The sequence below is a fragment of the Panthera onca genome, chromosome A1 (assembly GCF_046562875.1).
Source record: "Panthera onca isolate mPanOnc1 chromosome A1, mPanOnc1 haplotype 2, whole genome shotgun sequence".
NCBI classification, from domain to species: Eukaryota; Metazoa; Chordata; class Mammalia; order Carnivora; family Felidae; genus Panthera; species Panthera onca.
The window spans coordinates 41,423,477-41,446,873 of record NC_138339.1 but is presented as its reverse complement, the minus strand read 5'-3'; the positions used below and the strand labels follow the sequence as shown (position 1 = coordinate 41,446,873).

The 23,397-nt window shown below is 42.1% G+C and overlaps 1 protein-coding gene across 5 annotated transcripts in view; it reads left to right on the top strand.

Annotated features, from left to right (window-relative positions):
* Positions 1–23,397, top strand: part of HTR4 (5-hydroxytryptamine receptor 4) — a 177,405-nt gene that overhangs the window by 109,207 nt on the left and 44,801 nt on the right. For 3 of the 5 annotated variants that reach the window (XM_060634615.3, XM_060634619.3, XM_060634620.3), the window contains exons 5-7: positions 6,755–6,908; positions 8,042–8,083; positions 10,801–11,369. In XM_060634615.3, coding sequence (XP_060490598.1) covers positions 6,755–6,908; positions 8,042–8,083; positions 10,801–11,369 — 765 coding nt within the window. The remainder of the gene's footprint in view (positions 1–6,754; positions 6,909–8,041; positions 8,084–10,800; positions 11,370–23,397) is intronic. The other 2 variants (XM_060634618.3, XM_060634617.3) reach the window with 1 other exon arrangement.

Here is a 23,397-nt window from a genome sequence, read left to right as displayed (position 1 = left end):
CCCCAAAACTTGGTCCCACAATGTAAAGTAGAATTTATTTTATTATTGATTCAACCTATTCTGTGAGCATCCACTCTGTCTAGCATTGTACGAGACCTTAGGGATACAGTGGTAAAAAGGGAAACATTGCTGGAACTTACAAATCAGGTAAGGTAGACTTTTCTCATCCCCTGTCCTAGATTGTAGCTCTTTGAGGGGGCACACGTGTCCTATACTGCTGGGAGTCCCCCAGGCTGTATTAAGTTATGGTGAGCAGGGTGGAAGGCAATGTAATTGTCTTTTCTGGTCCATATAGAATGCACTGGAGTATTGTGCTCTCTTTGTGACATCCATAGTTAAGACATAATGGCACACTATGGCATATGCAGAGGACATGAAGCCCTGGCTGTTGGTGTATATCACCTCCTCTAAACCAGGGTTTCTCAACTCCACCACTATGGATGTTGTAGTTAGATGATTCTTTATTGGGGAGTGGGGGGGGTTGTCTTGTCCATTTTAAGGCATTTAGCATCTCTGACCTCTACCCACTGAATACCCAAAGCATGACCATTCCCAGTTGTGACAACAGATATCTCCAGCCATTGCCAAATATCTATTGGTGAGTGAGATCAACCTGGGTTGAATACAACTGGGAATATTTTTCCTGCACAAAGTAGGATTTCAGAAGAAGGGGAAAGCTCTTTTCAGTTGTCTGTAGGACCATGATGCAGAGAACGAATTAGAGATAGAAATTTTTAACTGATCGAGAGGGTAAAACTGGAAGTTACAGGGAATCAATTTTGGAATAAACTTCCCTAACTTTAGAGAAGCCTGAAGTTTAGAGAGTAGTTCAGTGGTTTTTGGTGAATTCCCAGTCCCTGGTGCATTCAGGATGGCCTGGATACACTTCACTTTTTAGAGAGGATTTAGGGATTTCAGGATTCTGCAAGTTGTGAGATCCAGTGTTTTGACTGTTTCCAAAGTGGCTTTTAAAGAATTAGAATAATTCCTTGGGGGCTTAGGGAAGGTGGCAGAGTGAAGTGATAGTGGTGAAGTTGAAATCCTGTCCCTTGAATCAAATGGCCTGAGCTAGATCCCAGCTCAGCTCTTACCTTGAACAAATCCTGACACTTCTGTGTGTTTGTGTCCTCGTCTATGAAATGGGTGTCTTTATAGTTCCTGTCCCATGAATAGTTGTGGGGACTAAATGAGATAATACTGGTAGAGCCCTTGGTAAGTAGATGAATAGAACCTACTAACTCAACTGGTGCACTTTGATCTCCAAAGAACTTGCAAATTTAGCTACTTCTGCCTGGTGGTATTTATATGTGTGTTTTGGGGGCAGTTCACAATAGGATACATATTTTTGTGATTTTGCAGGAGTAGTATAATCCAAATATAGGAATTAAACAGTAACCATGACAGGTGACAATCAACTTATCAGATTCCTGTCTAGTCCCTGATCTGTAGACAGAGGTTAGAATTTTTAAGGAAGCTCCATTAGTCAAATAACACTCAAACTCAGTTTTTTAAAGCTTATTTATTGATTTTGAGAGAGAGAGAACAGGGGAGAGGCAGAGAAAGAAAAAGAGAGAGAGAACAGCAGGGGAGAGGCAGAGAAAGAAAAAGAGAGAGAGAGAGAGAGAGAGAGAGAGAGAGAGACAGAGAATCCCAGGCAAGCTCCGTGCAGTGCAGAGTCCGACTTGGGGCTTGAACCTGCGAACTGTGAGATCGTGACCTGAGCCGAAATCAAGACTCAGACGCTAAACTGACTGAGCCACCCAGGCACCCCCAAACTCAATTTTTATTTTAATCATTTTATTCAGGGATGTTTGTTTTCACCTACCTAATTTAGACTCTTGAATGCAGACTTCGAAAGGATTTTTATTTTTCTTGATTCGTTGCTAGAAAGCAAAGATTAGAAAGTTATTGGGAAAGATAGAAGGATATGTGGTGGCTTATTCAGGGAAGCTGCCTCAACAGGGCCAAAGCTTTGGTAAGAATCTTGAACCCATCAGTCAAGTGGGTGCTGTCATCTGAGCTCCAAATACAAATCTCATGTTTTTTACACCACATGCTACTTAAAAAATCAAAGTATGTCTATGGTAAGGTAGCATCAGGCTAAAAATGATGTAGAGGGAAAGATTCAAGTCAAACACATACCTAGACACAATGTTCTTATTCATCCTGATCTATCACTTGCAACTCGGCCAGTGCAATCTAGGTAAAATTAAATTTTTTTTTTCCTTTTACTCATCACTGATTTTTAAAGTAGGAGATAAAGGATTTTTTCTCAGGCTTACCCAACCACCCCACATCGTGCAAGAGTCAATTTCTACAACAGTCTGTGCGTCTTTCACATAGATGTATCCCACCTGAGCCCCTATGGAATGAGCTGTCCAAGCAACTTTCTTTCAGGAATTCACTGGCCAGGGCACTAACTATCTAGATCAAATGTGTAAAAGATTGGTAAAATGTGCACGACATTCACAGTATCCCTCTTGAAGTTAAACTTCAAAAGGAAATCGGTCACCACTATTGACTCCTCTGTGGCAGGAGCTTCTAGTAACCTGGGGTAATGCGAATTAAAGTGAGGACATTGGGCAGCAGACCATGGACATGGACACCAGACAGCAGACCATTTCATTTTTTGAAAATTAAATCTAATCAGGGCATATGCATGGCTCAGTTGGTTAAGTATCCAACTCTCGACTTCGGCTCAGGTCATGATCTCGTGGTTCATGAGTTCGAGCCCCACATCAGGTGCTGCACTAACATCGGGGAACCTGCTTGTGATTTTCTGTCTCCTCTCCCTCTGCCCCTCCCCCACCCGTACTCCGCCCCGCCCCCCAAGATAAACTTAAAAAAATAAAATTAAATCTAACTATTTTTAGTGAAGTATAATTGACATACAATATTATATAGCTTTCAGATGTACAACATAGTGATATGACACTTACATAGATTATGAAATGATCACCACAGTAAGCCTAGTTACCACTGGTCATCATATATGGTTATTACAATACTACTGACCATATTCCCTCAGCTGTACTTAACATCACCATGACTTATTTATTTTATAATTGGAAGTTGGTACCCCTTAATCTTCTGTACCTATTTTTCCCATCCTCCCACCCACATCAAACATGAGGAGATCTTCTTATGCACAGGATATTCATCATACCATGGGAATCAGACAATCATCTTGGCCAAGCAAGACTTAGAAAGAGAGACTTCCACAAAAGTGTTCTGAGCACCAATATAACTATATATTATGAAGTCCTCTTCTGTAAATTCTACTGTCTTCCCCACATGACCCTCTGAATATCTGTGTCCACATATGGAAGCTTAAAGACTCTTCTCAGGTGAGATATCCTGCTTCCTCAAACTTACCTTTTGGCCCACAGGGTATTTAATTTTGGCTTGTCTTTTTGAATTTTGGGATTTCTGTGACACTGGAGATCCAACCGAAATTCGTGAAATGTTGCCTTTATTCAACATCTATTCCAAACCTCAAGAATCATAAATTATACAGCAAAGATAGGGCAATATCTGTTCTACACTTAGCCCTCGATTGCCTTCTCTGATATGGTAGATGAAGGGATGTTATAACTTTGAGCTATGATATGGAAGTGTATTGAATGAAACAAGACATTCTTACTTAAAGTATCTGTGGAGGACATATCTAACATTCGAAACCATTTTTACTGATGCAGGAAACTTTGGTGGCAAGAGACTAACTTTAGCCAACTTTATTAGTTTGTTAGAGCTGTCATAACAAGTACCATAAACTGGGTTCTTGGAACAAGAAATGTATTGTCTCATGGTTCTAGAGGCTAGAAGTCTGAAACCAAGATGTCAACAGGGCCACGCTACCTCTGAAACCTAGAGGGGAAGGATTTTTCCTTGGCCCTTCTTAGCTTCAGACCATTCCAATCTGCTGTCTCTGAGCATATCTGAATCTGTGTCCAAATTTCCCTTTTTATAAGGACATTAGCCATATTGGATCAGGGCCCACACTAATGGCCTCATTTTAATCTTATGACCTCTGTGAAGATTCGATTTCCAAATAAGGTCCTATTCTAAGGTACTGAGGGTTAGGACTTCAACATACTTTTTTAGGAAAGGAAGAGGGGACAAACTCAATCCCTAACACTAGCTTAAGCAAAGGAAAAAAAAAAGGGAGTTTATTGGAAAGATACTCGGTAGCTTATCTAATCGAAGGAGTTGCTAAAGAAAGAGGACCTGAAAGGCAAGATCATGGCTGCCCAACAATCCAAGGAGTAAGAGTTACTCCTAGCCCCACCAGGAGGCTGCTGTAGTATAGAGAGACCTTCGCTGACTTCCCCATCTCTGCATTACTCCACGTGGCATTCTGAGTCCCAGGAAAAAGTCTGACTGGGTCACGCCCTGGCCAGAAAAGTCAGGAGCACCATCATTTGCTCTCCCAACAACAGGAAAGTGACAGAGAAGAGGTAATTCCCAATGGCTTTGGGATGTTATTATCAAAAGAAAGGAGGAAGGATGCTAAATGGATAAAACCAAATGTCTAATCTAGACCCTCCAGTGCATGAGGAAAGGAGCAGAATTTGTAAAAAAAAAAAAAAAAAAAGTAGGGGCGCCTGGGTGGCTCAGTCAGTTAAGCATCTGACTCTTGATCTCAGTTCAGGTCATGATCTCACAGTTTGTGAGTTTGAGCCCCACGTCAGGCTCCCTGCTGACGGTGCAGAACCTGCTTGGGATTCTCTCTTTCTCCCTCTCTCTCTCTCTGCCCCTCCTCCGTTCATGCTCTCTTTCTCTCTCTCTCTCAAAATAAATAAATACATCTTAAAAGTGTTTTAAAAAATATTTTCATATACCCCAAATTCATGATTAATTCTATGTTAATAATAAATCTGTATGATTGTTAATACCGCCATTCAGAAAAACCTGTCATTCTGATAATGATTGGCCTTTCTCATAAGTCAAGATCATGGGGGGAATTCTAACCAATCATGATTCTTTCCACTGCTGAGCTATCTTTAGCCAGATTTTGTCACCATGTCAGTTTTATAGAGAAAATGAGTTCCTGAGTTCCCTTTCTCCCATTCTTTGGTCGGTCGTTTCTTGCACTCTGGTGCAGGTCAGGACACCCACTGTGTTACTGGCCACAGGAAGCTTGCTGGCACAGTGTGGTCAGCTGCTCCCTGACGCCTTGGAGGGAAAGGTGTAATTCTGCCCTCAGTTCCTGAGGCCCCCACGTCTCATGTTCCAACACAGGACAGGCTTTCCTTCTTATGCCACCCTCTTTCCCAACTCGTCCTACCACCACCTCTTCAAAGAATATAGCCATTGTTACGTTAGTTAGGCTTTGAATTAAGAAAAGAAAAGAAGAGGTGGGAAAAATTAAAGCAAATTGCATAAAATGAGGGGTATAAGGGGGTGTCTCATCGTTAAATGGTATCAAACCTTAAAGAACAGGCTTAGCCCCCAGGCTTTCTGTTTGCGCTTATTCTGTGACTCTTCCAAAGACAAATAGCCGATAGACCTACTGGGGTATTGTGCCTCTTGTCAAATTCCCACAGTTGCCTGGATGTGGAAGTGGTGATTTCCAAGACTGGAATAGCATGCAAGAAGCAGTCTGGGAGTTAGAGCCCAGATCAGAGTAGAGTAGGTTGCATCTCTGTCCGGAGGAAAGAAGGAGGCTAGTACATTGGCAGAATATGGACTCAAAAAGCCATGAGCAGTGAGTTCCATGAGGAAGAGCAGACCCTGCTAAATAGGGGCGACGTGGTGTCCACCAGTAGGTAGGAGATGATGGAGTAGGGAAAATTTGAACTTTTACCTTCTGGGCATCAGAGAAACACTTAAATGGGCTGGTCCAGAGGTAATGCACGTCAGTTCTGTTTCCAACTCCTTGACCACACCAATCACTTGGCCTCAGCCAACCACAAGGAAGCCAGGAAGCTCATGTGCCCAGAAGGGCTGGATGTTTTTAGCAAACAGCAGTTACGACTTCCATTTGTCATATGGAAGGAGGCAAACTCCCTCGTCAACAGACTGTGATGCAGGAGATGCTTGGAATTTGCATTAAATGGGCCTCCTCAGGTGCGTCTGATGTAGGGGAGGAGTGGGATCTCTGGAACACTGACTTAGAATTTCACTGCAAGATAGCCAGGTAATTCAGAGTATGGGGACAAATCTGAGATACAGTTCTTAGAGCTCAGATGCAGGGCCAAGCCTGGGAGACGTCACCTTGTTATCGAAGACGCTACAGTTGCCTTGGGCACTACAGTCCAGAGGGCTGGACAGAATCTTCTGAAATGCCCAGGCACGAAGGTAAGTTTCGGAAGCACGCCTGAGAAAGAGCAGACCGTCAGGTGAGGGAGTGTCAGGCTTTTCATATACGGGGAGAGGAAGAGGGATGTGGGGCCAACTCCAGATAGTGACTCTCAGATGTGATCTGAAGTTTATATTTTTGTTAGCAGAAACTCATGGGGCGATACCACATCTCATTGTGTAATTGCCTTTTTCGTTCCTCTGTTCTTTTCTCATTGCATCTTCCCTTTCTCTACTACCCACTTCCTCTTTTTTTCCCATTATTTTCTCTTTTCTTTCTTATTTTATGCTCTACTTGCCCCTCTAATTTCCCACTTTCCCGATGTTTCGTCTTCTTGTCCCCCTTCTCCTCTCTGCTCCTTCTCTCCTCTTCTTTCTCTTCAATTATTCTTCCCTCCTTTTCCCTCTCGTTCTTCCTTTCCCATGGCACCCACACCTTCTATTCTCTCTCCAGGTATTATGCCATCTGCTGCCAGCCTCTGGTCTATAGGAACAAGATGACCCCTCTGCGCATTGCGTTAATGCTGGGAGGCTGCTGGGTCATCCCCACGTTTATCTCTTTTCTCCCTATAATGCAAGGCTGGAATAATATTGGCATAATTGATCTGGTGAGTACCTATGCAGAGAGTGCCTGCTGTTTTACTGTCTGATTTACTTTATTTGCCTGAGATTCTAAATAAATAAACAATATCAGGTTGGGTGGATATTCTAAGAAAGATTCTTTTTTTTATATATGTACATGTTTATTGATTTTGGGGAGGGAGAGAGAGGGAGAGCACACGCACGCACGCATGCATTGGGGAGGGGCAGAGAGAGAGAGAATCTCAAGCAGGCTCTGCACTGTCCACATAGAACCTGATGCCAGGCTCAGTCACACAAATCATGAGATCGTGACCTGAGCCGAAACCAAGAGTCGGGCGCTCAACCGACTGAGCCACCCAGGCATCCCAGAAAGATTCTGATCGTGATCTAAGTGACAACAACAAAAAAAGGCAAGCTAACATTTTCAAATATTTGTTGGATGCCAGAAAATATGCTCAGACTTTAACATAGAATCCTAATGACATCCTTCCGTCATCTCATCCAGATGAGAAATACCAGGCTCAAAAAGGTAAATAAAGTAACATGCCTGGTCAGATAGCACAACGGGTACTCAAAGCTTGGTGTTCAGACCAGAGAGCCTGAGACATGTGATGTGCCCCAAGAGGCCTTCGTCCCATTTCATGGCTGCCAGTGACCAGCAGAAAACATGTCATGTGGGCAGAGGCTTCCAGAGAATGAAGAGAAGCCTGGGTCAGGAGTCGAGAGAACTGGACCCTGAGTCCAGCTCTGTCCCTGACCTTGAAGGACTGCAGTGAGAAGGTGCATTGGTCTTCAGTGGGGGAGTGTCTCCCAGAGAGTAGGAGAGCAGAGTGTGGCACACGAGCCAGGCATTTGCCAGCCCCTGTCCGGATGATCTTCCAGAGATTTCCAGCTCTGACCCAGTATGCTCCTAGTGCCAAACTCGCAACGAGGATCAAAAGTTATGGTGCGTGTTCACTAGCAGCGATACATGTTCCCTAAGGAACTTGTCAGGCGGTCACTCTAACCTTCGGTCCAGGACCGTGTTGAGGTAGGAAGGGGACTGGAGAGGAAAGATCGAGAGCAAGCTCCAGCCCCACAAGACCAGTTAGAGTTGAAGCTGCTTGTTCTTCTCTCCACCACGTCCCTAGCCCCTAATCTTGCCTTGTTCTTTGTCCAGGAAAGGATATCCAAGCCAAGGCTGGGCCAGGATTTGCATGTGGTATGTCAGAACAAGAGTTCCTTGGGCTTCCGAAAGAAATGCTGGGGACAAAGGAGTGGAGAAGTAAAAGGGGATTCATACAAGGGAGACTGTATGGATATTTTCTTGAATCCTATCCTTCTTCTCTCAAACTTTCAGCCTTGCCAATCTCAAGGGAAATGAAATTCAAGTTTCCAACAACCAGTAGAGTAGTAACAACGGCCAACAAATGTTGAACGCTTACTGTTTGCCGAGCACCGTGTTCACTTAATCGTTATTACTGTGAACCTCTCACAAGCCTCACGACAGTGCTATTAAGTCGATCCTATCATTGTCCTCAGGAAACTGAGCATCAGAGAGGTGCAGTTATTAGCTAACGTCAGATTGGCAGGGAGTAGTGGTGACTCTAGCTAAGTTCAAGCTTCCTGCACTCCAGAGTCCGTGCTCTTGATCTCTGTGCTAAACTTCCTCCCTAATGGAGAAGACCTTTGGAAGCATAAACTTCTGTGAATCAGAACTTTTAAAAGAGGGTGCCGCACTCTTACCTTCGGATATAGAATTTCTAAGGGAAAGAATCTAGAGAACCGCTGTTCATTTCAAGAGTGAGAGGGGGGCATCCCCCATTTACCTCCCGCAGCTGGGGAATGGGGGCACCTGCTTGCTATGAACATGCCTCGTATTCGCTCCATGGTGCCGTGATTGCATTTCATATCTTTCCACTCATCTACACATTGAATTGGCCTAGGGAGACGCTAACACAACCCGCATGTTCATAGTACAGGTACAGTTGATTCTCATCATTCACAGTAATTAGGTTCTATAAAGTTGCCACAAATACTAAATTAGCAAATACTGAATATCTTTGCCCCTGGGAGGAATACAGAGTTAGGTTCCTGCAAGTTCTGGTCTGAATATTTTCATCAACCAATCAATACATAGTATATGCTGCCTGTAAGAGAGGCCCATGAAATGTAAGGTGACAGTAGGTTGATATAAAATAATGGAAAACTATAATATGCAAATACTAATCAAAAGAAAGGTGGTGTAGCTGTGATGAAATAAATCTAAGGCACGTCATCTTACCTGAGATAAAGAGATTTCGTTATAAGAAAAATGTCAATTCAATAGGGAGTTCTACTATAACCTTAGAATATACCATGAGACACGACACTAAATGTGCACCCAGATAAAATTGCTTATGTGTGTATCATATATAATTGTTATCCATACGTTTGTTCGTGTGTATATTCACACTGTATACAGGCTGACCTCAGGCAGGAAGTGTCATTGGATTATACAGCTCTTTTCAGCCAAGGGCTATTCCTAGACAAGGCTGAGAACTCAGAGCTGTCAGCAGACAGAGTTTATAGTAGGGAGAAAAGACTTTCAACCTTTTAAAGAGATCCAGTCTGTCATTGTACCTAATACAAGTGAAGTTTATCCCAGGAATGTAACACAATCGCTGTAATTCACCATATTAATACAAGAGAGAAGGAAAGCCCACGTGATCATCTCTTTATTGCCAGAAATTCATTGACAAAATTCAGTATCTGTTCATGATTTAAAAAAATTGTCATCAAACTGAAAATAGAAGCGAGCATCCATAAAACACTTCTAGCAAGTATCATACTTAATAGTAAAAAATTGAAACTCCCTTCCTAAAACTGGGAGTGTAAAATGGCATCCACTATTACCTAATTCTATTGAAAATTACGCTGGAGGTCTTATCAAGGTCAATAATGCAAGAAAAGTGGTGTTAAGATTGGAAAGGAAGAAATGAAATTTGTATTATTTGCAGGTCACATGGGTACTTATGGAGAAAATCCCTAAGAATCTAGAAATGAAATATTAATAACGAGTTTAACAAAGTTGCTAGATACAGAGCCATACAAAAAAAGTCTTCACTGAATTCTACATACTAGCAACAAACAATTAAGATTAAGGACTTTAACGTGGTACCATTTGCAATAGACTAACAGTCAGATACTTAGGAATAAATCTGACAAAAGACATGCAAGACATTTACACACAAAAACATTGTAAAATATTACTGAAATAAATTTCAAAAGATGTAAATAATGGAAAGACTTACCATGTTTGTGAATTGGAAAGCTGACCATGGGAAAGAAGTCCATTTCCCTCAGTCATTCTACTCTGACACCAGTCAAAATCCTCAAAGATTTGTATGGAGATTGATAAGCTAATTCTAAATTTTATATGGGAAATGCCGAGATGTAAGGACAGCCTGAGGAAGATGAGCCTGAGTTCAAAGCCCTTTTCTACCAGATATATTGTGTGCAGACAGAAGAGAAAGGGAGAGGCTAACTCTGCTATCGGCTGGGTAAAGGGAATGAAGGATGATTTTGTCTCTTATTTCCGCTCTTTCCTGGAGCCTTCAGCCCCTGGTGCTCAGACAATGCCTCTGCGCCCCGGGATGCAATCATGTTTCTCTTCTATCATTGTGATTCTAGGTGCTATAGGCTAATAAGAAAAAGAGAATTTTGCTGATAAACCTTCTCTTTTTCCCTCTTCCTTTTCCTCTTGTATTTTCCTCTTCCTTCTCTGCCCTTCTCTGTTCCCCTCCTTTTCTCTCTCCCTTCCAATTCCTCATTTTCTCTTCTTTTCCATCTTTTTTTCTTTTCTTACAATTTTCCTCTTTCCCCTCCTGCTTCTTTCTCTTCACTTTTCCTTCCCTTTTCTCCCTTCTTCCCTCATTATTCTCTCTCTCCAACTCTCAGATAGAAAAAAGGAAGTTCAACCAGAACTCTAACTCTACGTATTGTATCTTCATGGTCAACAAGCCCTATGCCATCACCTGCTCTGTGGTGGCCTTCTACATCCCGTTTCTCCTCATGGTGCTGGCCTATTATCGCATCTATGTCACAGCGAAGGAACATGCCCACCAGATCCAGATGCTACAACGGGCAGGGGCCCCCTCAGAGGGCAGGCCCCAGCCGGCCGACCAGCACAGCACTCATCGCATGAGGACAGAGACCAAAGCCGCCAAGACCCTGTGCATCATCATGGGTTGTTTCTGCCTCTGCTGGGCTCCATTCTTTGTCACCAATATTGTGGATCCATTCATAGACTACACTGTTCCCGGGCAGGTGTGGACCGCTTTCCTCTGGCTCGGCTACATCAATTCTGGGTTGAACCCCTTTCTCTACGCCTTCTTGAATAAGTCTTTTAGACGTGCCTTCCTCATCATCCTCTGCTGTGATGATGAGCGCTACCGAAGACCCTCCATTCTGGGCCAGGCTGTGCCCTGTTCAACCACAACCATTAATGGATCCACACATGTGCTAAGGTGAGTGTCAGGGGCTCGATAGATTTTGTCGGCTTGCGTGACTCGGAAGGGCTACCTCTCCAATTTTTTGTTTCCAGAAGGATTCTTCTTAAAAACCTGGGCAATGTTTATAAGGATTAAAGAAAATTCTACCATCTGGTCATGAAGTAGAATAGTGGGTAAGGACTCAGGCTCTGGGAGAGACTGGCCTGTGTTCAGATTCACTCTCCACAGTTCTCTGACCTTGGGCAAGTCATTTAAACATTGTGAAATTTCGTTTCATTTAAAAAAAAAATGAGATCATATTCACAATATCTACATCACGGGGTTTTTATGAAGATCAAATTAGCTGATGTGTGTGGATCACATAGTATAGAGCCTGATACCTAGTGAGCAGTTAGTAAATATTATCTACTGTTATTTATTAGATAGTGTTTTACAGCCGTGGTTAGCAGCATGGGATTTAAAGTAAAATAGACTTTATTTTGACTCAATGCCACTACTAATCATTTGTATAATCTCCCTTGGTTTTATTTTACTCCACTATAAAAACATAGTAATAATCATAATATCCACTTCATAGGGCCATTGTGACAATTAGAAATAATGTATTCATATGGGGACTGACACATAGTAAGCACTCATGATATTACTAACAATATTATTAATGTCAGTAGGAGCAGTAGTAGTAACATATTGCTTGATATCCTAAGATGGCCACTAAATAATGTGATAAACAAAATAAATAGAAGGATAAATATGTAACAGTAACACCATGTGATAACTGATGTAATGGAGGTGGAGATTAGAAGGGGGATTTGAGGAGGAAAGAAGCTGATTTGGTTTAAGAAAATCAGGAAAAGCTTCAGAGGACAGCATTTTTTTTTTTTTTTTTCAACGTTTATTTATTTTTGGGACAGAGAGAGACAGAGCATGAACGGGGGAGGGACAGAGAGAGAGGGAGACACAGAATCGGAAACAGGCTCCAGGCTCTGAGCCATCAGCCCAGAGCCTGACGCGGGGCTCGAACTCACAGACCGTGAGATCGTGACCTGGCTGAAGTCGGACGCTTAACCGACTGCGCCACCCAGGCGCCCCTACAGCATTTTTTAAGAATTGGAGACTTGGGGGAGAAATCAAGGAAGTCATTCTAGCAGATAGAACAGCATGAGGAAGGAAATGGCACGTGAAAGAGCATGGGAAGGTCAAGTAGTTTACCCAAGGTCACGTAGGTTGATGGAGATGGGGGTCACTGTGGAGTTGAATGTTCAGTGACTAGTCATGATGCTTCTAAACCCTGAAAATTTTCTGGCTCCCCCGGGCTAGAGTTTTTCTCAGCCATGAAAAACCGTATGTAAAAGTACATTCATCCTATGGCAAAGACGAATGAATTGTCAACGGCATTCACTTTCCTTTGCCCCAAGATGCATAGGAATTTCTAAAACAACAGCTCCCTCTTTGACACAAGCATTTAATTTTTTCTGATGACAGTATTCAGCTGTCCTGGCAACCAAAAACTGAGGAACTTTCATTTGCATGTGTAAGAAAAGAAGAAAGCAAAATAGGGATTGCAAGTGAAATATAAGCCCTTTGCCTCCGAGACTGCTCAGAAGCCTGAATTCAATTTCCTGCTACGAGTGTGGTCTGACTTGTAGTGAAAGCCTAGCATGGTGATGCCAGCTGCTCCAAGAGCCTCAAAGGCTGCGCCTGTAGGCTCACCTTCTTCCCTGATTATTATGCCTTGAGCGAGTGTCATGGGAAGAATCCAACCATGTAGTAAAGTGTGCGTACAGGAACTTCTGTGGGGGGCGCCTAAAAGCTATTTAAGTCAGCAGCTGCCTCAGTACAGGCACCCAACGACTTACACTTGTATGTTCTAGCAGTTGGATTTGTGTCAGTTGTTTATGACTGGGTGGGGGTGGGGGGGTGGCTTTTCCAGGACAGCCCAAGAAACCCACCTGACTGATAACGGTGTTTCGTCCCTGCCACATTTGGAAACCTGCCGTGTGGTTGTAAAACAGAGATGACAGTTTAGAGGTGGCTGGTGGATGATTTCTTAGTGAGGTAATGAAAACTGCAGGAAACTGGTCTGAGATACTCCTCTGTGGGGGTGAGGAATCTTCTAAGAGCGGGGAAGCCTATGCAGAGACGACTGTTGGAACCCACTGCTCCCCAGCTTGCTTTGAGCCCCCAGCTTGCTAAGGACAGGAATACTGCCTGTATTGTTCACTGGTCTGTACCAAATACCCAATATGCTGCCCGACATACACTAGGAACTTAAACTCTTGATGAATAAATTCATACATCGTGCAGTGAGTTCTCTAGATCAATTGTATCAATACGCCTTAGGAAAAAGTTATGTTTTTCTTAAAAATCCTATAAGCAGGACACCAACAAATTCCGATGGACTCAAGAAGTATAAAACCTAAATAATCAAAAGTACAATCGGCTTTTGTCCTGGTTTTATCCTTCACCTCAAAGACAATTGAAACTAATCAGTGATTTTTTAAATGCATTTACAAGCCTGCATAAAACATACAAATTCATAGATTCCTCTCCCTTTATTTTATTTTATTTTATTTTATTTTATTTTATCTTACTTTACTTTTTTATTTTATTCTTTTTCATCATGATAAGTGCACTCCCTAATCTCCATCCCCTATCCACATCCCCACCCGCCACCCTCTCCTCTGGTAACCATCAGCTTCTTCTCCATAGTTAACAGTCCGTTTCTTGGTTTGTCTCTCTCTTTGTTTTTCCCTTTGCTCATTTGCCCTGTTTCTTAAAGTCCACATATAAGGGAGATCTTAGGGTATTTGTCTTTCTCGGACTGATTTCGCTTAGCATTGTACTCTCTAGTTCCAGCCGTGTCATTGCAAATGGCAAGATTTCATTCTTTTTTATGGCTGAATAATATTCCAGTATACATACCATTTCTTCTTTATCCATTCATCTATTGATGGATACTTGGACTGCTTCCATAGTTTGGCTATTGTAAATAATGTTTCAGTAAATATAAGGGTGCATGGATCCCTTTGAATTAGTGTTTTTGTATTTTGGGGGTAAATACCCGTAGTGCAATTACTGGATCATCAGGTAGGGGGAGTTCTGTTTTTAATTTTTTGAGCAACCTCCATACTATTTTCCAAAGTGGCCGCACCAGTTTTGCATTCCCACCAACAGTGCACACAAGGGTTCCTTTTTCTTCACATCCTCACCAACACTTGCTGTCTCTTGTGGTTTTTTTGTGTTTTTTTTTTTTTTATTTTAGCCATTCTGACAGGTGTGATAGCTCATTGTAGTTTTGGTTTGCATTTCCCTGATTGTAAGTGATGATGAACATCGTTTCATGTGTCTGTTGGTCATCTGAATGTCTTCTTTGGAGAGATGTCTGTTCGTGTCTTCTGCCAATTTTTTAATTGGATCGTTTGTCTTTTGGGTGTTGCGTTGCATCAGTGCTTTATGGATTTTGTATACTCACCCTTTATTGGATATGTCAGTTGCCAATATCTTCTCCCATTCAGTAGGTTGCCTTTTAGGTTTTTTGGTGGTTTCTTTCACTGGGCAGTAACTTTTTTATTTTGATTTAGTCCCAATAGTGTATTTTTGCTTTTATTTCCCTTGCCTCAGGAGACATATCTGGAAAAATGTTGCTATGGCCAGTGTCAGAGAAATGTACTGCCTGTGCTCTCTTCAAGGACTTTTATGGTTTCAGGTGTCACGTTTAGGTCTTTACTCCATTTTGGGTTTATCTTCAACAAAGGAGGAATGAATATACAGTGGGGAAAAGACCGTCTCTTCAACAAATGGCGTCGGGAAAATTGAACAGCCACATGCAAAAGTATGAAACTGTACCACTTTCTTATCACTTTTATTTTACATAAATGGGGTCATTTTATATGTACTTTTTTGCACCTTGCTTTCTATCCCTTAAGAATGTATTTTAGAGATCCTTGCATCTCAGAACATTTAGATCTAAATCATTCTTTTTAAGTGTTCCGTAGGCTTCTGTACTAAAAATACACACTAAAATTGACTTATTTCCCATTATTGGATATGTAGGTGTTTCCATTCTTCTGCTGTATCTAACTGTACTGTTTTTAATGCCCTTGAACACATTTCTTTGTGCATATGTATTCCTTTTAGATAGCTACCCAAAATAAAATTGCTCTATTGATGTATATGTGCATTTACAAATGTTAGGTTTACTTTAAGGTTGACCTTCTAGAATGCCGTAGAGATTTGTAGTCTCATCAGCAGCGTCTGAGAGTAGCCTCTACTCCTTCCCTTCACCAACACTGTACATTACTCGTCTTTTACTATTTTGCTGATTACAGAAATGTTCTTTCACTGAATTTGCATTTTCCAGGTGGTTTGATAGGTTGAACCTCTTCTAAGTTAATTGCTGACTAATTTCAAAGTTGTTGACAAATATTTATCCTTATGTGAACTGCATTTTCACATACATCGTGCTTTGTGTGACAACTTTGTTGTATTTTTCTTATGAATTTCTGAACGTTCTTTATTACCATCTAAATGTTAATCCTTGTTACATAGTTTGCAAACACTTTCCCTCCTCTTCCGCTTGCTTTTGAACTTTGGTTGACTTTTGTCATATGAAAGTTCCAAAGTTCAAAAGTGCTATTTATTTGGCCTCTTGCAGTTAACCTGTCTTCCTTCTTGAAATATTTTTGACATTAATTTTCCCGGACAGTATACTTCCCTGCTTTGCCTCCTGACTCACCAGCAACTCTTTCTTAGTATCTTTTATAGGTCCTTCCTTCTCTATCTGGCCTCTAAATGTTAGAGTTCTTCAGGGCTCGGTTCTTCACTGTCTTCTCAAATGACATTCTTGCTTTAAATGTGATTTGACCATCCATAGCTTTAAATACCATCTTTGTGCCATTAATCTCTTCTTAATTAGTAGCTCTAGATCAGAGCTGTCCTCTGAGCTCCAGACCACAAAATCCAATTTACTTCCTTGACAGCCTCACATAGGTGCCTCTCAGGAATCTCACATTTAATGTCCCTTAAACAGAACTCTCCTATATACCTGCCCACCTGCCCACCCCAGACTTCCTGAGTCTCCTCTGTCTCCAAAAGTACAGCTGTCATCTACCATGTTACTAAATCTGGACACTTTCTGTGGCCCTCAAGGAGAACTAACATATAAGCGACAGATGGGAAGCTTTAAGAAAGAAAAACCCATCAGCTGATATTGAAAATATGGAGTTCGATCTAAAATAAATGCAAAATTGGGGCGCCTGGGTGGCTCAGTCGGTTGAGCGTCCGACTTCGGCTCAGGTCATGATCTCGCGGTCCGTGAGTTCGAGCCCCGCGTCGGTCTCTGTGCTGACAGCTCGGAGCCTGGAGCCTGTTTCAGATTCTGTGTCTCCCTCTCTCATGGTCATGAGTTCGAGCGCCGCATCAGGCTCTGTGCTGACAGCTCAGAGCCTGGAGCCTGCATCAGATTCTGTGTCTCCCTCTCTCTCTGACCCTCCCCCCGTTCATGCTGTGTCTCTCTCTGTCTCAAAAATAAATAAATATTAAATTTTTTTTTTAAATAAATGCAAAATCTAATCATAGTGACAACATGTAAATCACAGAAATGTAGATGATGCCTGAACCTCCTGCTGCATGTTTAAAATTTGGAATTTCAGGGGTGCCTGGCTGGCTCAGTCCAAAGAGCACATGATTCTTGATCTTAGGGTCATTGAGTTTCGAGTCCCATGTTGAGTAGGAGATTAGTTAAAAATAAAATAAAATAAAAATTGGAATTTGATAAGTGCAACTTCATTTCCTCATGCAAAGCATCCATTGACAAATTCATGTCATTCTGTGTTATTAGTAACGATTATGATGCCAAGCATAACTCAAAAAAAAATGTGCCAGTTACTGAATTTAAGAACTTTGAATGCATTACTGCATTTAATTTTTTACAACAACCGAGTAGGCTGCTATGGTAATTATCATGATTTTAACAATGAGAAAATCCAGGGTTTAAAGAGAGTATCTAACTGGCCCAAGATCACACAAAGTCTTCATGATTGTCTTCAGGTTAATGAAATATTAAAACACTCAAAATTGAAAATCATCTTGCCTTTCCTGAGAATCTATAAGGTATAGAGGAGTTAGTCTGCGACCTAAGAATCACACTGGGGAGAGCCAGGTCATGACAACACTCTGAAACTGTGGGGCCTTTTTCTCTTAAAGTCTTTTTGAGAAAATGGAATTCTGCTTTTCCAGGTTGAATTAAAAACAGGCCAGTCTGCCTCAGTGGTTTGGAATAGTAGGTCTAGCCACGTAGTCCTTTGACTTGTATTACATTTTGTTATTGAACAAACACATGGGCAATCAAAGAAATAAAATAAGCTTTTGCAAGACAGTCTTAGAGGACTTTGCCCACTCAAATTGAATGAAATAATGTACCATGTAGCAGAGATGTCTGCCGTTGTGTTTGGTGTTCCGTGAGATAAGCATCTTCTTTGGAATATCCAGCTCATGATCAAAATAGAAGTGAAAATGCCATTGATTGGCTCCTGAAGTAGTTTGTCTAGACATGTAGGTTACATAGCCTTTTAAAAATAGTTTCCAAACATGAATTATTGTCATATATATGTTTCTTGGGGCAGTTTTAACTTGTATGCCCACATATATTAGAAAGAGGCATAGGGGCACCTGGGTGGCTCAGTCCGTTAAACATTTGACTCTTGATTTCAGCTCAGGTCATGATCTCACAGTTCATGGGATCAAGCCCCATGTTGGGCTCTGCACTGACAGTGTGGAGCCTGCCTGGGATTCTCTATTTCCCTCTCTCTTCCCCTTCCCCCCACCTCTCAAATAAATAAATAAACATTAAAAAAAAAAAAAAAAGGAGGAGGAGGAGGCATAATGCCAGTGTATGGGCAATGGATTCTAAGAGGTTCATCATTTGTATGAACTGATTCTTAGTGGATTTGGGGCCAGCTTCTCTCTCTTTGTCACTTCTTTAACTTGGCTCTATAGTTGTTCTCCCCATCCACCAGTCTGCCTTAGTCTTATACAAGAGTCACTTTGCCCACTCTACGAAACTCCCATCAGACATAATGGCAGAGAAGGAAGAAATCACCCAGTGAGAAGACATTGGCTCCATTCCTACTCAAGTCAGGGACAAGACAGGTTGCCTCATCACCTGTGCTGTTCAACATTGCATACAAAATCCAAATGACAGAAAGGAGAAATAAGAAGTATAAAACTTAGGAAAAAGAGCAAAGCTGTGGCTATTTATAAACAATATGGTTATTTAGCGGGAAAATCCCACAGTAAACTGAAAATGAAGACATGTCACAAGGATGTCCAGATACTGTATAACTAACTCAACATTCAGCGATTCTTACATACTAGAAATCACCAGTTAGAATGTGGATCAGGAAAAATACCACCATCCACAGGAGCAGTCACTAAAGTTACTTAAAAAAAAAAAAAGTGCAAAATAAAAATGTAAGATCTTTATCGAAGGGAACTTAAATACTTTCCTAAAGGAGAAGTCAAAGATACTGTGAAGGGTTCACGGCAGAGAGCAGAAGAAAAAAAAAATCCAGATTTTTCTTTTGAAACTACAGGAAATTCGTCAGAAGCCTAGGTTTGCAGACTCTGAAAGGTGAGTTATTAGGTTCCGAGTAGGTTATTAGGTTTGATTCACTGTAACTGTGCACGGGGCATCGACTTGCCATGCACTGTGTAGGGGGGTGGTAGAGAAAGAAAAATGAGACTCGGTATCTCACAGAGCTCACAGCCTCACTGAAGAAAGAGACACACGAGCAAATAATCACAGCACAGTGGACATCACCGGGATCGTGTGCAAGGTTTACTGGGAGCTGGAGGGATTGCTACCTAACCAACAGTTTCCTCGTCGTCACTGATGAGGGTCCCCCGATCTCTGCTTGAATTCCTGCAGTGGGAGGATTGCTACTTGAAGGGCCTGCTCAATGGTTAGGCAGCTCTAGAATCTAAAAGGTCTCCTTCCATTGAGTTGAAATCTTCATCCCTGTGACATCTACCTGCGGGCCCTAGTTCCGCCGTGAGCAAGAGAAAACAAGGCTACATCGTTTTGCTGAAATGACTCCTCCTGTATGCTTTGCATTAGAATCCCCTGGAAACGGAGTCAAAACACACATTCCTGGGCCCCATTCACTGAATTGGGGCACGTTAAGGAAAATGACATTTTTGCCAAGGTGATTCTCACCTGTGTTAAACTTTGAGAACCAGTCTCTGATCCTCATGGATTGGAATGGCCCAGTGTATGCTGACTTTGGTTGTGCTTCAGGGTTATGACACATACCATATAATTCTTCGGTCCTTTCAGAGTCATAGTTTCATGTGATGTTAACTAGTGAAATTCCTTTCGAAGTGGCCTCAGCTCAGCCATTTTCAAGCCAAGTGACTCTGGCCACTTGGGAGGCAAAGTGTGATCCTATAGATTGTGACCACGTACCGGGACAGGAGATGGGAACCAGCCCTACTGATGTGATTTGGAGTTCATTGGGGGTTCGATTCTGGAGTTCTCTTTCCGTTGGATGAATGTCAAGGATCTTGCCAGTGCTGTTCACTGCTGCCTGAGGAGTCTCCTCTCTGAGGAGAGCCTAGTAAAGGGCCTGGCACGTTGTGAGGCTTGACAAGGGGTAAGGGAATGTTTCTGCCCCTTTCCACAGGCTCGCTTCTCTTCTGTTTGACTGTCTTTATGGAGAGTAGCCCTCGATGGTCCAAGGCAGAGTAAGGATTTGTGGCATTGAGTGTAACCTTAGAACAGAAATTTTTCTCTACATGAAATCCACTGAGGATTCCATTGTTGGCTTCTTGGGTAAATAATCCCTGGCCTGCCTGTCTCACTACCTCATTGTGAAAATCAAAGGAGGTAATGGAGGTGAAATTGCTTTGCTAACTGCAAAGCTCTGTCCTCAGGGGAGAGATAATGATGTGATGAGAACAGACTATTTATAAGTTAGGTAAATAGCTAAGACTGCATGCTTAGCAATGCAGAGACGGCATGCAGAATTTAGCTTTGGGGATGGATTTCTCTGCTCCCAGGCCAGGCTGAGATGACTCCCTGGTTCTCCAGGTTCAGACCTCGCCCAAAGCTGGGACACTCACCTGGCTCCTCAGAAGGCTGAGAATTTCAGCCGGCACTTCCCAGAGAACTTCTTGTTTGTCTGACTTGGCTCTTGGCTGCTGTCCTCCATTACCCACCGTCAATCTGCCTGATAAACAGGGGTTTTTTGTTGACTTGGGGAATCTCTAGGGCTGTGTTGTCCTATAGGGTAACCATTGACATTCCAAACACTCAGTAGCCGTATGTTATAAATAGAATACTTTCATTATTGTAGAAAGTTCTACTGGAGAAAACAACTCTAGAGCTCTGTGAGCCTTCTGTCTGGAATAAGGCAGCATATGCTTTCCTTCGGACTTATGAAGTGTTATCAACCAAAGCTCAATAATAAATAAGGCAATTCTGACGGATGCGCCATATAAGTCTTTGACATTTCCACGCACAATATATTCAGGTTTAAATAGGGAATCAATAGGGGAGGAAAATATGAAGATAGAGAGAAAAAGAAAGTGAGAAAGAGGCAAAGAAAATTAAAAACCAGTAGGAGAAAAGCATTTTTTTTCCGGGCTATTACTTTTTGTTGTTTCCTTGATAAATAACAATGGTCAGAAGTTATCCTTGTATTTAGTTGCTGTTTAATTATCTACTACCTGTGCCCCCAGCTGGACTGTCAGTACATAAGGGCAGGTAACATGTCTATTTTATTTCCGAAAGTTCCCCGAGGGTATAGCCCTTTGCTCAGTTAATACCCTTATTGGTTGAATGGATGGACGCTCTTATCAAATCCCGTTAACCACCTGGAATAGGTATACTCAAATAAGTTTTCACCACTTAAAAAAAAATATTTATGAATCCCACAACCGGAGTCCTTGTTTTTTTTTTTCACTGTGCTGCTGCTTCCCAACTTTCAATCTCAACACACCAGAATTCCCCTTTTAAACAGAGGTTTTCACACCGCAGTCTAGATTACCCATGGATGAGCCAATAATTTAGGTGTGCTCTTACTTTGGATCCTGAGAGGTTTCGGCTAATGTTGGAAAGCTGTTTGACATTTAACAGCCATTTTGTGGCCTTTACCTTGAACTCCGGAGGTTACAATTGGATTCAACAGTTAGCTCATTGTTTTGAGCCAGTGCAGACTGAATCTGGGTGAATCGAAGATGGTTTGAGGATGACCTTGCCTCATATCCTGCAGCCTCCACCAGGGCTAGCTGCATAATTTGCAGGGTCCCTTGGTCAAAGGCAGATAAGGCTTCCACTGAAAGTATTAATATGTAAAGCCTTTTTTTTTTTTTTTTTTTTTTTTTTAATCTGCAGTTTCTCTCTTAACTCGTCATGGCATATTTTCTTTGCTATTTACCTGTCCTCTAGTAGGAAAGTAAAATTTAATTTTAAATTGTTAGCAAAGATTTACCGTTTATAGTACCCAAAGCCAGTTTTAAATGCAAACATGAGAGCATTTCACTTGTATGGAATCACCAAAATGACACAAACCATGCAAATCGTATTTGACAATTCAAGGGTGCTTACGGACTTTGTTTTTACCAGCCAGTGCACAAAACTCATGCAAGTGTTTGTACCTCACCTCTTGAGAGTACACACACACATTCCGCTAACACGCTACCTTCAGCTAACTGACAAGTAAAGAAGGACTAAAAGGGAAAAGAGCCGTGGTTGGCTATATCTCATCCTTTCTTTCTCTGTTGATATTTTCAGCAGAAGTGGTTGGCAAATACAAGATGATAGAGGGTTTTTTTGGTGGTTCCCCCTCCTTCTTCGAGCAGCACTGCCTTCCTCCTGCATTTGCCAAGTTCTGGTCAGATGGAAACCGTGACCTTCAGGGCTGTCTGTGTTCCCAGTTAGTCAGTCGTACACGTGTTGATATGAAGCGTGAGCGTAGGATTCTAGTGGACCTGTGATCTGTGGGAATTCAGTAAGACTCCCTGGTAAACATATTGTAGAAGTTGCTGACCAAGAGACGATGGAAAACAGGAAAAACACTTTCTATACATGATGTGTTCACCTTGTATTTGCTCTGAGGCATACTTTAGGCATGGCGAGTCTACCAGAATCCTGTGCTCATGGGGTATCATTAACGTTTTGAGGCAGCAAGGAACTATGGCGGACACACACATGCACCTATAGCCTGTGCTCGCCAGTGCCCCAGATATCACTGGTACATGTTCCGTTGTCCCTCCGACTTCATAGGTTCAAAGATAAACTTACTAAGAATTTCAATATGGCAGCAAACAGAGCATTAAACCAAGACCTGGGTTTCTGTCTGGCTGCACTGCTCACACAGCCAGGAAGCTGGCCTGTCCCTCGTCCTTCCCAATCACAACCTAAAGCAACCTCTCAGGAAACATTGCTCTTGTTGAGAGAACACCAGGAAAACAGAATAACAACATCAGAAGAGCTCCCCTTAACCTGAAGTTTAGTAATCAAGTGGCTTAAGCTGCCCTCCAGGATGCCCTCTTTTGGGCCGAAGTGCTGAGGCCTAAGCATTATTCCCTCCACGGAGACATTTTTCAAGGAAAAGTTCCCACCTCTGACTTAGAGGGAGGTGAACTTGAGTTATGAAACCAAAAGCATAATGGCTGTCATGCGGGGGGGGTTGGCACACCTGGGTTTTAGTCCTGACACTTGTCATTTACTATTGATACAAATGTTAACATGTGACCAGACATTTCTGGGTCTCTGTTCCTTCATCTGTAAAATGGGAATACTATGAGAACCCATCTCCTAGGGCTTTTGTTAAGGTTAAATAACGAGACTGTATGTGCAGAGCTGAGCCCAGCTCCTCTTACACAGAAAGTGCTCAATAAACGGAAGCTGGTGTAACTGCTGTTATTATAATTGTATATATAACATCATTCATATCTTGGTTAAACAAACTTCTCCAGTTATTTTTTCAGCTTCCTGATAAGCATTTCGTAAGAAATGAGTCAATAGAAATCTCTGTGC